General features: G+C 39.4%; 3 protein-coding genes across 4 annotated transcripts in view; 2 read left to right on the top strand and 1 right to left on the bottom strand.

Annotated features, from left to right (window-relative positions):
• The window catches only part of LOC138029064 (protein O-mannosyl-transferase TMTC4-like), a 16,666-nt gene extending 5,098 nt beyond the window's left edge, over nucleotides 1-11,568 (bottom strand). Inside the window, exons 1-7 of one of the 2 annotated variants that reach the window (XM_068876751.1) lie at nucleotides 11,554-11,568; nucleotides 10,847-11,037; nucleotides 5,086-5,682; nucleotides 4,028-4,365; nucleotides 3,495-3,652; nucleotides 2,257-2,487; nucleotides 490-726 (exon numbers count right to left, since the gene is read on the bottom strand). In XM_068876751.1, coding sequence (XP_068732852.1) covers nucleotides 490-726; nucleotides 2,257-2,487; nucleotides 3,495-3,652; nucleotides 4,028-4,365; nucleotides 5,086-5,682; nucleotides 10,847-10,941 — 1,656 coding nt within the window. In that variant the 5' untranslated portion in view covers nucleotides 10,942-11,037; nucleotides 11,554-11,568. Of the gene's footprint in view, nucleotides 1-489; nucleotides 727-2,256; nucleotides 2,488-3,494; nucleotides 3,653-4,027; nucleotides 4,366-5,085; nucleotides 5,683-8,286; nucleotides 8,612-10,846; nucleotides 11,038-11,553 lie in introns of those variants that run through there. The other variant, XM_068876750.1, reaches the window with a different exon arrangement.
• The window catches only part of LOC138029067 (uncharacterized), a 45,337-nt gene that overhangs the window by 11,812 nt on the left and 18,525 nt on the right, over nucleotides 1-15,000 (top strand). The gene's annotated exons all lie outside the window — the stretch shown is intronic.
• LOC138029068 (beta carbonic anhydrase 1-like) lies at nucleotides 11,198-14,062 on the top strand. Its single transcript, XM_068876755.1, has 4 exons — nucleotides 11,198-11,475; nucleotides 12,346-12,573; nucleotides 12,886-13,119; nucleotides 13,634-14,062. Exons 1-4 carry the CDS (start codon nucleotides 11,383-11,385, stop codon nucleotides 13,859-13,861), a joined length of 783 nt encoding a protein of 260 aa, XP_068732856.1. The 5' UTR covers nucleotides 11,198-11,382; the 3' UTR covers nucleotides 13,862-14,062.

Below are 15,000 nucleotides of genomic sequence, written 5' to 3'. Positions count from 1 at the left end.
ATTGTTGATTAATTATCATCGAAAAATGCGTGGTTACCCCCAATTTTCTTTTTGGATTTCAATAACACTTGTTAAGATCTGCTTTTCCCGCATATTCAGTAAACCGCGCAAAAATGCCTTTGAATTAGTAGGCACCGCCCTTAAAGGTGAATACATGTAAGTTAAATACGATGATGGAGGGAAGTCAACTTGGGGAAAAGGAATGTTAATTAAATCTCTTGAGCATGTTTTCTTTTCCTCCCCCACGGTCTCTCCACTCCACAAACACCTGCTTGCCCGAGCTAAATGCTGAGCTCGAGCAGTAACCAGCCAATCCCTATATAGTTATTGTCTATCTTTGGAAAATGAAATCAATGCTGTTTGCATGTTACGTCTGCTTTTCACGGAAAATAAACTAATACATGCACTTCTCGAGAGTGGTTTTTATTGTGCAAACTACCCTTGAAAAAAAAAAAAGGTCAACATTTAAAATATGATATCTACACGAACCTTTCTGGCCAGAACATTTCCTAGCGTCACGTGAATCTTAGCGTTTCGTGGGTTGACTTTGAGTCCTGATCTCGCGAGTCTTTCTTTGGTTGTCCACTCGTAATTGCGATGAACTACTTTGAAAACGAACGTAAAAAGAAGAGCGTAGATCAACATGTACGCCATGTTGTCACCAAGCGACAGATATGTTGATGTCACTGAAGTCTCTTTGTAGACATTGCTTTGCTTCGTGTGGTCCTAGATGTAGAAAGAAAAGAAATAGAAATTGATCAACGAATAAATGAGGACGGCTATGATATGACATTAGGGGAACTTAAGCAACGACAACAGTGGCGGCAACGAGAACGTCACAAATTTGCATATTAAGTGGACAAAAACAATAGCTTCGCACGCTCTGCACGTGCGTTTTTCACCTTTGTCCATTTCTTTGCCGTCGTCAGCAAAACAGCATCGTGAAATAGCCAAATCTGAGGTTTTATCAAGAACCTCAGCACTTGAGGATACGTATACATTTCCTCCTCTAAATGAAGCGCCGTTCCGACCAGTGTCATTCTTGAGCAACTACCTCACGCTTGTCGTATCAAAAAGGTTAAACTAGTCACGAAGTGAATTTATTTTTGAGATGACGTTCTCGTTGCCGTCGCCGTCGTCGTTGCTTAAGTTCCCTAATAAGGAGCTTTAGCAACGACAACGGCCACGTCAACGAAAACGTCACAAATTTGCATATTTAGTGGCTAAAGACAATAGCTTTGCACGCTCTGTACGTGCGTTTTTCATTTTTGTCTATTTCTTCGCCGTCGTCAGCAAAACAACAACGTGAAATGATCAAATTTGAGGTTTTATGAAGGACGTCAGCATTTGAAGATAATTTTTCATTTTCTCTCCTAAATAAAGCGCCGCTCATAACGTTTTTATTCCTGAGGGACTGCCATACCTTTCTCACATTAAAAAAACTTGGAATAGTCGTGAAGTGATTACAATAATGAGAATTTTTGTTTTGCGATGACGTTCTCCCTAATGATTGTGATGACAACGTTGATGATGATGCCAAATAACGATGATAATGATGCGAAGATGATGATATGATGTCTCACTTGTCCATGTTCCTAAGATAAGGAAAGACGATGAAAACAGTGCCACCGATGATGATTATCTTAATAAATGATTACGTTGTTTGATCTTGACCTTGATGAAGATGATAATGATGACAATGATGACGTTGCCTCATGACGTAGACGATGATGATGACAATGACAATAGGGAGCTTAAGATCTATGACGACGACGTCGTCGAAAACGCCAGAAAACAATGATATCATTGGTTAAAAGAGCATAAATAATCGTGCTGCACGTGCGGCACGGATTTTAGCTCATATTTTTGCGGTTCTCTGCGTGACGACGACGTGAAATCACTAAATTTTAGGTTTTGACGACAACGTTAGCATGCAACAGAGAATCTTTCATTCTCTATTTTCAGTCTGAAACCGCTCGTACCAATTTATTTTTAGGATACTTCACCCACATTGTACGAAGTGAACGAGATGGAATAATCGCGAAAGACTTTTACTAGAGCGAAGTTCTATTTTGAGGTGACGTTTTCGTCGACGTCGCCGTCGTAGATCTTAAGCTCCCTAATGATGATCAACATGACGATGACGACGACGATGATGATGATGATGACAACGACGATGAGGATGTTATGTTGGAGCAATGGAATGGAAATGGATGGCAAACGGGAAGGAAATGACATTTTTGTGACTGATCTCACCTCAGCTACAGAGGCCTCTTCCGTATTTCTTCTCTTCTTGGTCGGTCGAAATAAGACTAAAATCCCAAAAGGAACAAGAACGCAGATTCCCATGCTTGGAACGTAGAGAATACGCTCAGCAACAACAAATCCAACAGGAAAGAAGAGATTAGAGGCTGGTAAAAATGGTATTATCAACATGCCTAATGACAAAAGTACCACGCGCTTTCTGTCAACTGCTCCAAAATCTTCCTGAAAAAATTAATAAATAAATACGACGAACTAAGAAGCAGTTTACAGGTGGTTATTTGACTTGATCAGAAACCCATAAGAGTTGAAACGTGTAACGGCCCCTGGTGTGCTGGGAAACAAGCTTCTGGATATTCAATTTGCTAAGTACCATATTTGGAAAAACAAGAGCGAGGGGTTTCCAAATATGGTACTTAGCACTGAAACATTCAACCAGTGAGTTCGCACTGAATATTCGGAAGCTGTGAACGCGCGTTACACGTTTCAACCCTTGTGGGTTTCTGACTTGATAGAATGGGACATCAAGAAGGGATATTGATACAATTTAATTGATCTGCGACATGAAAAGAGGCTGTTTAGAGCCCGGATAGAAGATAGGAAGGGGCCCGAGAAATAAAAAGTATGAGCGAAGGTGCAGAACCTTTGGTTTTGCTCATTACCCCTGTACGTTTTCTTCCGGCGTCATCATTCGTTAGATAGGGAGCTTACGCAAGGACGACGACGACGGCTACGAGAACACCACAAAACAATGGGTTTAAGGACGGTGCCTACTATTGTTATTGCGCATACTTTCTGCGCATCTCGAGATACTAGGATTTCCTATGGCTGGTGCTCATTAATACAGGGACATTTTTGCGCGGTTCAAAACTATGTGGAGAAAAGAAGAACTTAGCAAGTGATCTCGGTATCCAAAAAGAAAATTGGGGGTAACCACGCTCGGTAAGCTCCCTCATCATGATCGCGTCGACATCGTCTTTGCTCAAAGCTGGTAGACTAGAGACAAAACCAAAAGCAATTAACATATTCAGACGCACTAATTGTCCCTAGTTAGCGTGTTTTGTACAGACAAAAGGTGCTGCTGATGATCCGATCAAAACGCTTCTGGCTTGGGTAGTTCACCCATGTTGTATTTTGACTTTAAGCACCTTATAATTTCGACAATTTATAAAAAACATTTTTCAAATATATATACTTAATTTCTGATTATTTGAAGCAATGTAAGGACTTACCCAATTTTTATTTAGATTCATCCGTGATTCGTTAATCTCACAGTGCTTGTTGTCATTAAGCCGAAGCGTATTTTTATTGGAATCAAATGTTGTAGATTTAACATCGCATTTGTTCGATACATCAGTTGTTAAATTGCTGTCGTTTAAAGGTTTGATACCTGCAAAACAATTAGATTTCCTGTCTTTACTAGCGCGCTTAAAATGGAAACTGGTTTACTCGACAATGCCGTTGAACCACTTTATTTTAAACGAGACTTAAGCTAACTGTTCAAAAATTTTGAGAACTGAACAAAGGTCTTGCTCCAGCTGACATACGGCCCCTTTAAAACTTACCATCCCAGTTCAGCATTGGAAATATGCCACCATTTGAGAATTCAACTCTTAAAGAACGCAGGACGTTTTTCACACGAACCTAGTTTCACGGTCTGAGACACCACTACTGAGTTTCCTGTAGCTCAGCGGTAGAGCATCCGAATAAGTAAGTAATCGGAAGATCAAAGGTATGTCTGTATCATGACTGGCTCGAAACTTACCGTAAAAGCACAACCACGCCATTATTAGTGTGAATATAAGGGTTTCTGCATTGCGCATGTCCCACCACGACTCAATCCGGGATATGCTATCCATAGACCAATCATAGCACAGAATGTTCGGACACAGAAGAAGACGGGCGTTCAAACAACATAAGTATGAGTAAGTTCTGAAGCGAGTCCAAACGTCAGGATGAAATGATGTTGGATTGTCAGATTCGGTGAAGGAAACTGCCAAACCCCGATTAATGATGACTATTCTTAAATATAGCAAGATTATGGCAGAAGAAACGAGGATACAAACTCTTTCAATAAAACAAACAAACCACTTGCGACATGATCTGAAAACAAACAAAGCAAAGTAGTTTTGCATGTAATAAGAGATGTTACATGTTTACCTCGGTGAATGAAATGAAGATGTTTATTTATCGATGATGACTCGGGGATACTCGGAAAAAATCCGAGTGCTCCTTTGCAAGAGTCGAAGCTACGACCTTCCAATTGCTAGCTCGGACGCTATACCACTGAGCTATAGGATACTCGAGTCCGGCCCCGAATTAGTAATCGGAAGGTCGAAGATTCGACTCCGGCAAACGAGCTCTCTCGGCTTTTTTCCGAGTACCCCGGAATCTCTTCAAATTTGCTTTCTTTTCTTTTGCCATTTTTATTTCGTCTTCCATCACTTTAGCGCAGGGTTGAAGATATGAGATGCAAGCGCAATTTTAAAAGCTTCCAATAAAAGAGTAAAAGTTTGCGTTCGAGTTATTTTTGCGTTGGTTTTCTTACAACTGTTTGTGTTTACTTGAGGAGTTCGTGAAGTTTAAGTGAGAGAAAACTCGATAAAATTCAAAATTCACAGTTACATTTTTCTTTTTGTTACCTTGAAAACATGTTAAAAGATCGGCTTTCCAAAACAAGCGGTTGGCAATTTCACAGATGGCTTTTCGGGTCCGAAAAGTTTTCGGGACTTCGAAAAACGGGCCCCTGGACATGAGTTTCTGGCTTAGTTGATGATCAGTGGCCTACAACAAAGTGCAACTGAATGCTCTAATCCAACGTACCTGAAAAAAAAGATGGGTGTAGCTATTGCTTTAAGCAAGTATCCTCCACTGACCTTGCCGACAAGTACAATGTCTAACACAACACAAACTCCGAGTACAGTGATTCCCTGTTCCTTGCTAAAAAGCGACAAAACGCAACAAAAAATCGATGAAGAGAGCCACAGCCTCGAATATTTCGATGGTACTTTATGTCTATTTGGTGAACTTCCATCGGGAAAGCAGTTAATATAAGATAACAACGTCAAAAGATAAAATAAACCACAAAGAACATCAGCGCGACCGACAACATTAGACACAGCTTCAGTGTGAATTGGATGAAGAGCAAAAAATAATCCACAAAAAACTGGCAATGATCTGTTTGGTGAACCAATGTAAGTGTTAAAAAGTCTTTTACAAAAACAGAGAAATAATACAGAGACAGCTGAATGAAGGAGCACGTTAATTGCGTGGTAGCCAAATGGATTTAAACCTCCGATGAGGTAATTCCAGCGAAATGTGAGTATGGTGATAGGGCGGTAGGATTTGTGAGACTCATTGCTTTGAATTGGAATTCCCCAAAAATCGTTGGTGAACAAACTGGAAAGAGGAGATGAAGGTCTGCAAGATAACAAAAAAATGAAGTTCAATTGTTAGTCTTCAAGTCTTCAATAAAAAGGGAACAATGAAGGAGATTTGTATCGTTGCAATCGCAGCTGAACAATCACGTGACCCGCGAAGGAGGGGCAGCTAAAACAACAGAGGACGTGTTTCCATTGTAATGATATCGGCAAAAAATTCTTCTCGGATGAGGACAGTAAACCTTTTGTCCCGTCTCTCTACTCTCCGGCCCAGTGGCCTGTTTCTCAAAAGTCCCGAAACTTTTCGGGCCTATTTCGGGTGCCACAATTCCCTTAATATCTTCGCAACGCCGAGGTTCTAGGCCATCAAACTTCGCAATCCTCTTTGTTTTTCTTACATCAAAAACATGTTAAAGGACTGCAGATTGCAGTTTGACGACTGGCTTTTCGGGCCCGAAAAGTTATCGAGACTTTCGAGAAACAGGCCCCTGGGCCCGGTTGTTCGAAAGCCGATTAACTTAATCCAGGATCAGCACTTGGGAGTAGAGAAATAAACTCCTTAGTTAATTTTTAATCTGGGATTAGCGTTAATCGGCTTTTGAACAACCGGGTCCTGCTGATTATTGCCGGATGTTTCCACGTCATATCGACAACGTAGCCAATCACGAAAGTCGCACGTGCAATAACACAAGGACCAATCACAACTTAGAGTGAAAAGCGCAGGAAAAACTGCGATGTTTAAAATTAAATACAAGTCAATAATGCGGTCTGATCTGATCTGATAACGAATCTAATAGACATTTCTTTGAAGATGTCTTTCATACGTTTAGCAAAAATTGGGAGTTGAAGAAACGACGACGGCTACGGCAACGACAACGCCAAAAAGCAGTAATATTATTCGTTAAAAGAACCAAAACGTTCGTGTGGCACGCATTTTTTTAACATTTCTCTCGCGTACTCGTCAAAACTACTACGTGAAATGACCAAATTTAAGGTTTTGACCACAACGTGGACAAACTACAGTGAATCTTTTAGTCTCACTCTTTACTTCAAATCCGTCCGTACCAATCCAGTTATTGGTCACTTCGCCCATATTGTACAATATAAACAAGATGGAATGATCACGAAATACTTAAAATACCTCAAAGTCATATTTTGAAAAGACGTTTTCGTCGCCGTACTCGTCGTGGTTTCTTAAACTTCCTAATATCGTTAACTAAAAGTCTGACGACGCCTTGATTCAATTTAGTCGTGCAAAGCGTTAGTAAAACTAAGGGAAAAAATTGCGAGGAAGATCGCTGTTTTGGTGTCAGAGACGTTAGAGAGAAACATAAAAGTTGCAAACCGGACCCTTACTGGAAAATCTTGTTTGACCCGACCCACTAGCATTCCAAACAAGCGGGGGGGGGGGGGGGGGGGAAAGAAATACAGCGTAGCGTTATTGTATAAAAAAAAGTTTGATAAGCGTGTTTTCAAACAGTATTTATCGATGAATTACAACTTTTTAAAATGTTTTGAAAAGTTTTGCATGTAGGAGTCAAGAGTTCTTTTAAATTTGCCATCTAAAATCAACGAAGTTTAAAGATCAAAAGACACAGATTTTAGCGCCTAACATAAACTTATTTGTGGTTAAATAGTGTTATTGTCTGGATAAGTAGACCAAATAGGATACTTATTTTATGCTCGTGTCTCCTACAGCTCTTCACAAATTAAATTTTCAACTAAAGACTATTTGAATTCATTAAAATGAACTTGCTAAAGATAATGTTCTGGGTGAAGTACTATTTGATTGCAAATTCACAGTTTTAAGAACTTCAATGTACGTATCCAAAATTAATCGAGAAATGACTCCACCTTTTCATTCAAAGGAAGACAGAAAATAAACAATGTTTTCAAAGATCGTCACACATTTGCTAAAAATTCAATGCACCTAAAACCGAACCGTGTTAATGTCAAGAAGTCTAATTTCATTGGACAAAAATTTGCATTTTGGCAAGACATTAATTTTGTATGTTGTACTAATGTCTATTTTTAACCAAGGGAGTTGAACAAAGTAAAGACGACCTTAGTTGAAGAGATCTCTGCGGTTTGTTTTTCTGGAAACATTATACGTTTTTTTTTACTATAACAATATGTTTTGGGTTTCTGGTGAGATTAATCGTCAATACCTTCATTTTAAAGTAAAGATGACCTTCTTGATTGTTTCAAAACAAAAGAGGTTAGAGGACCACGCTCGACCATTGTCTGTCAAAGTCTCTCGTAATTTATTTTTCACAGTCGAGAAAACAAACTGCATAAAAAAACAAAATTAAAGAGTAACGATTTCACCACAAAAAATGATCTTGTACGGTAAGATCAATTCTCAATTATTTCACAATGTTAAGTCCTACTGGTACGCTATAATGAAGACTTACAGGAATGATAAGTTCACAAATCTGCTAGACACCTTCAAATTTACATATACTAAAATGTCTTCTATCCGGTTTTTTTTTCTCAATAAAATCCTTTATCACTTACACCTTAGCTCAGAATAAAATCGAGAAAACACTCTCAAATCATTCCATCGTGTGAGGTTTACCTTATCGTCGTAAACACAGAGCCTCAATTAAAGTCTTCACTTAACAAAGAGATTCGCTTCGCCTACCTCACATCCGCGTTTGTCTCGATGACTTCATAGTCATCGTAAACAAATTCTCCGAACAAGGAATTTAAGTAACAGCAGATAGAAGCGATTCCTACGAGCAGGTAAGGTTTGAAGTCACTCGTATTTTGTTCAGTCACTTTCGCTGCCGTCTTGTTTATATTTGAGAAGCGCGCCATGTTTTGGCGTCTGCAATCACCTGGTTACACATGAACAAATTCGTATTTGTCTGGGAGGAGAGGGTACAATAACGTACAAACTAGCACGCTATGGTAGTGCATTGCACTTGGAACCCTTAAACTCTTTGAACACCTGTCCCAGCAAATCCTTTTTAAAGATAATGAATACATCCGCATACCTGATCATAAGCCTGAAAACCTTCATCACTAATATTATTTTGGGTCTTCAACGATGAATACATTTTTAGTATATTACAGAATGGCAAAAATTGTCTCTGAGTTCAGAACATATTGTCAAAAAGATTGAAAGTAGGGTAGAGTAAGGAGGTAACAAGGAAGATGGAACTGAACTCAACGTTTTTCTTTTTACATGAAAATGAGGAGGACCTCGCCACCAATGATGATGATGAATTTAGCTAGCAAAGTTTTTACATTCATTTAAAAGAAGCAAGAGACATTTCTTGTGGCTTGCATGTTTCCGTAACCCTAGACTATGTTGTAAAAAAAACCTCATTTAGTGAAACTAAATAATTAAAGAATTTTCAGGATGTCTTCTAGCTCCAGTGAAGATACTGCAAACTGCTGAACTAGTAGCAAAAATTCAAGTGCCTTTTTGGCTCACAACATCTGATCTTCCTCAAATATATTCTCCTGAAGATATTTTCGGCGGACATCTAACGCCTCATTGAAAAGTTCCATATCCATTCCATCAATACAATTAGCTATCCTCGCTCGTAGAATTAGCTTTTCATGGCAGTAAATTTCTCCAATGAAATTGTACATGGAACCTTTGTTGAATGCCATTGGTTCAATGAGGGAAGTGTCAATCACCATTTCCAGACCATCTGCACTGATTCTAAGTTGACTTTTCAAGATATCATGAGCAATTGCCCTATGAAACAAACAATAATAATATTATTGTTTGTTTAGTTATAATAATAAATAATAACAATAATTATTATTATCATTATTATTATTAATGTTATTATTATTATTATTATTATTATTATTATTATTAATTTGGATATAATTTAGTTTGAATAATTCTATAATTTAAGTTCTTATCCTTATTACAACTAAACAAATAGATAAAACAAGAATAAGATAAAATTTACAGGTGAAAGTCAATCCATCTGTACTTGCAAAAAGAAAAAAGACCCTCAGTACTCCTAACTGGAATTCAAGCTAAAATGAGACCTGTTGAGTCTGTCAAAGGACTGGTGTAGGTGACCAACAATTTCACAAACAGAGTGGTGGCTCAGTTGGTAGAGCATTGGACAACTGTGGGGGGAGGTCACAAGTTTGATGCCCAACATCCAACATCCACCAGTCTGATACTCAAACTCTTAATGGAAGGGACATAGTTTTTGACTGGTTAACCCATTCTCTCCACAGGCACCCCAAGTTGACGAGTAAAGGCATTGGTAACATGTGTCAAGTCTTATCTCATCTACGTCTACATGTTCCAGCACTCGGTTCCATTTTGACTTATGGTTGTTTCTGCTTAGGTGACCTCATACACCACAAGCCTTTTTAGAGAGAGACATCACTGCTAAGCCAGCCACTTCTGCTGGAGAGAACAGGACAGCCACAACACTGGGGACTTCATCCCCTACTCTTCTCGAATAGTGTGAAGGTTCTTTAACGTCCCACAGGGAACTTATGAACATAGAAGATATTTGCCCACGGCTTATAGTCCTTATCCAAGAAGACTTGAAAGTCTAACCATTTACAGATGAAATTATAAAGGCAGCACTTTCTCCTCAGTTATTTTAAGATCCTGAGTGTTGATCTGGCCAGGATTCAAACCTGCGACCTCCTGCATTACAGCGCAATGCTTAACCAACTGAGCCACCGGTGCGCGGTGACTGAAGACTGACGCACTTATTCCCATGAGTCAATGGGTTAAATAATTGAGGAGAAACTGCTGCCATAGTTTAAAAGTAGTTTTTCAGAGGAGGTCTGCAAACAGTAGCCCCATTCTCTCGAACCTAGTTTATAACTGCTCTGTAACAAATTGAAGAACCTAGACATCAATACTCTAAGAGTACAGTACAGAGTTCACTGTGTTGTGTTCTCTCCTATTCTCTCCAGCAAATGTGACCGGCTTGGCTGTAATGTCATGAAAAAAAATTGATGGTGTTTATACTTCCCAAGCAAAACAGCCATAAGCCAAGGAGACTTCGCCTAAACTTGCCAAGTGTCAGGCCTAACACACGATTGTCATGCCTGTGGATCTTTCCACAAACACGTTGGAGACGTTCAAAGTATAGGCCTTAACCACACAGCTTATAACAAGGGTATTCTTTGTTCCAGTGGCACATTCGAATGACGAGGAGTTAACCTTAAGAAGCTTATCAGCTCTGATAAAATATTTGACTCACCTTCCCCATGTTCTTACCGACTTATTGTCCAAACGACTTCCTAACTGAACGACTTCTTTCAAGCGAAGAATTTGCCCACTTGAAATGCCCGCCATTTTGATTAGCAGAGTGAAGACTGAAGCTAGTCTTACATCACCGGTGTAGGGTAAGACGTGGTGAAGTTTATAAAAAAACGAGAACTTAAAATTCGCCTTTATTGAGAAAAAAGAAAGAAATAAAGATAGATAGATAATATACAAGAGATTAGCGATGTACTTTCAAGGCTTAGTATCGATTTATTTCGTATCGTGGCATAAATAATATGTTAATAAGGAATTTCCCCCACTCCGTTAGGGAACTTTTTTTTCCAACACAGAACGCCGTGCGCTTTTGGCGTTTGATACCAGCAGAAGCACGTAGTACCTTTGGTATTTGAAACGCTAACATTCACAGGTTTTTCGATCGATAGAGAACCTGGAAGTCCTTGCTCACTTATCGATTCTACTTCTTTGACTGCCATTTTAACGTCGGATTTTCCTCAGAATTGTTTCTCCGAGATGGACAAATTTCTTAGAGGGGTCGTGAAATTTAGGAGCGCTGTTCAACCTTCCGTTCTGCCATTGCTCAAGAAGCTGGCCAAACAAGCACAGGTATGTTAAATCATCGTCGCAATCATGTTGTCCATACCCAGTAAGCGAAGCATTAGAATAATCTTTTCGTCATATTACCTCTTTCTGTTTACGTTTTTAAAAAAATTGGTCTGAATTCGAGTTCCTTTGTTTACTCGATGTCCTCTGATTATCGTGGAGTACTGGAAAGGATGGGCCGGTGGAGGTGAATACTTTTGGGAATAGTGAGATCGGCAGAATATAATTTCAGATTCTCTGGACTAGCTCAGATCGCAATCAGACCATCAAATGAAATGTATTCACTTTGTGCCAAATTTAATGCTACCACACTCTGTAAACCAGGGATGCGCGGTGGCCTCATGGTTAGAGTGTTCGACTCCGGATCGAGTGGTCCGGGTTCGGGTCCTGGCTGGGGACATTTTGTTGTGTTCTTGGGCAAGACACTTTACTCTCACGGTGCCTCTCTCCACCCAGGTGTATAAATGGGTACTGGAAAAATGCTGGGGGTAACCCTGCAATGGACTAGCATCCCATCCAGGGGGGAGTAGAAATACTCCTAGTCGCTTCATGCTAATGAAACCGGAGATAAGTGTATGGGCCTTCTAGGCTTTTACACTCTGTAAATTAATAATCAAATTTGTGGCCTCTTTCAGTTGGGTTTCTCAACACTGTTGTATGTATTTGAAATGTTACCTTCCATACACAAACAAAGCCTTGACCCACTGACACCTCAAACGCCCTAGGATGCCCTGAGTTGACGAGTAAAATCGTCACCTAGAAATTGTCCAGTATTAATAATGCTAAAGCAAAATTATTCTGAAGCATGACTCATTTGAAATCTGCTGTCCAAGGTTTGTTTTAAATAAATTAATATCTATATTTTTTTTACAGCCTCGGGTTCTTTTGATCACTTGTATGGACAGTCGCTTGTGTCCAACAAGCATCACCCAAGCTGATCCTGGGGATATGTTTGTTGTAAGAAACCCAGGGAATATCATGCCTCACAGTCAGCTGTTTGGAGAAAGTCATTCAAGTGCATTGTCAGAAAGAGCTGCTCTGGAACTTGCAATATCAACTGGAGTTGAACACATTGCTGTTTGTGGCCATTCAGATTGCAAGGTAAGATATTATAAGGATTTAAATTCACTACTTCATAAAGTATCCAGTGGTTTCAATAGGTACCAATAGGTGGCGAGAGGTTGGCTACTTTTTTCCCTAAATTGAAGTAATTAAAGACAGATTCTCCCATTAACATAAGATTAAAGTTCATTTTGACAATGATAACTGTCAGCTACTCTACTAAAACCAGCTACCATTTTCAGATTTTATTGAAACTCCTGAGTACCATGGTGATACTTTTGTAACGAAAATAACTGAAATTGAAGTGAAATGACATTTTTAATGAAAATAGAATTTCAATTCAACATGTAGGCAATGGCATTCTTGCATCACTCACTTGGTGACAGTGTAGAAAATACATCATCTTGGATCTCACTCTGGCTCAAGCGTTATGCACAAGCCTCCTTAACAAAATATGAACAGCTTGAATTTCACGGTGAGAAGCTAAATGAAGTTTCTGTCATCAGTGGTACCAAAAAGCAAGAAACACTGGAGCTTTTGTTTGATCAGGAAAAGGATCTTCCAGCTGTTGATAAGCTGTCCCAGGTATTAATAAAATTACTAGAGTGCCCTTTTCCTTCCCAGGGTGAGCTTTGCAGATTTTACTCTGTCTTCTGTTTAATGCCAGACAATTTCACTCATCTGGCTTAATTTGCATTGATTTGTTAATTTCAATTTACAGTGTCCCCAATAAGTGCTCCAGCCATATAAAAAGGACGGGGATGCTCATTGTATCTTCAGTGGTTAAAAAAGTGGTTTGGGGATTGGGAGTTTTGGCGGTACCTGTTTGGGTTTAGAGCCGAAAAATTATGACAGGAGACATTTAATAATTAACTAATTTAAATTTTGTCTAATTAAAACTCATAATTTGGTACCTCTTAGGGGTGAAAAAAAAGATTTTATGCCGTGCCCAGGACAGGATCTTGGTACCTCTTAGGGGTTCTTTTCAATATTTCTGACAAGTACCCCAGTCATTTTTAGTTCCCCTGGGACTTCAACTTGGCTGAAGGGAACTGGGAATAATCACTGATGGGCCACATTCCTTTCATCTTATCTCTAGGTTCATGTTCTTGAACAAATGCAGAACATTAAATCTTATGGATTTGTCCGTGATAAACTTGATCAAAATGCCCTTCAAGTCCATGGTCTTTGGTTTGACATAGGAGATGGCGAAATGTTTATGTACTCAAAGATACACAAGAGGTTTATTGTCATTAACGGACAAACTCTGAAAACTACGTTTGAGCATTTAACCAAGGGAGAGCTTCATCAATCTTCGTTTTCTTAACCATTCTGTTTTATCTTTTAATTTGGGTCGAAACGGACGCTCAACGGATAAAGAGGGGAATGGCCTGGCTAACAGAAATTTCATTTTCAAGTCTTTCGCAATTATTCCATCTCGTTCAGGTCGCACAATGTGGGCGAAGTATCCTAAAAATAACTTAGTACTCGCGGTTTCAAATTAAAAATAAACAATGAAAGGTTTACATTTGTACACTCACGTTGTCGTCCCAACCTCAAATTTAGGGACCTTAAGATCTACGACGGCGATATCAACGAACTAGAGCGTTTTCACTCACGTGACCAACAGCCATATTGGATTACTGAAACAAAAGCAAGTATTTGCATAAAAATAGAGATCAATTCCCGGAGGATTAGTTTGGTACACCATCATGGCTGCCATTCCTTTGTTTTGGAACACCAACATGGCCGCTGTGATGTCATGTGAAAACGCTCTATATCACTTTGCTTTACCATAAGTCTTTCACAGTTATTCTGTCTCGTTCACTTCTTACAATTTGGGCGAAGTATCCTAATAACAAATTGGTACGAGCAGTTACAAAGTGAAAATAGAGAATGTAAGATTCTCTGTTTCATGTTCACGTTGTCGTCAAAACCTCAAATTTGGTAATTTCACGTCGTCCTTATGCAGAGTACCGCGAGAATCCGTGCTAAAATCCGTGCTGCACGCTGCACGTGCAGCACGTTTATTTATGCTCTTTTAACCCATGATATCATTGTTTAGCGGCGTTGTTGTGTCCGTCGCCCGTAAAATCTTAAGGCCTGGCCAAACTCTCAGAACATTTCAACGCAACATCTTGCAACATTAATTGTTGCATGATGTTGCGGCACGTGTTGAACGGGCTGGCCAAACGCATGGAACATTTTCATCATTATCAACGCAACATGTCAATGTTCATGTGCTCCAGGTCCCCGGCGAGCGAGAAGTGGACCTAACGCGCATGCTCTAGCGCAACAATGTTGCGTGAACGTTAGCCAAACGAGCACAACATCATGCAACATCCAAAATGTTGCACGAAAATTTTGACCATTTTCAAATTTGATCCAACATGTTGCAACATATCGCAACATATCACAACAGGGTGGCCAAACGTATGCAACATGTTGTACCCAACAAAAATGCAA

Source organism: Montipora capricornis, chromosome 13, assembly GCF_036669925.1.
Source record: "Montipora capricornis isolate CH-2021 chromosome 13, ASM3666992v2, whole genome shotgun sequence".
NCBI lineage: Eukaryota > Metazoa > Cnidaria > Anthozoa > Scleractinia > Acroporidae > Montipora > Montipora capricornis.
The sequence above is the reverse complement of the archived record's forward strand: the minus strand, read 5'-3'. Positions and strand labels throughout refer to the sequence as shown.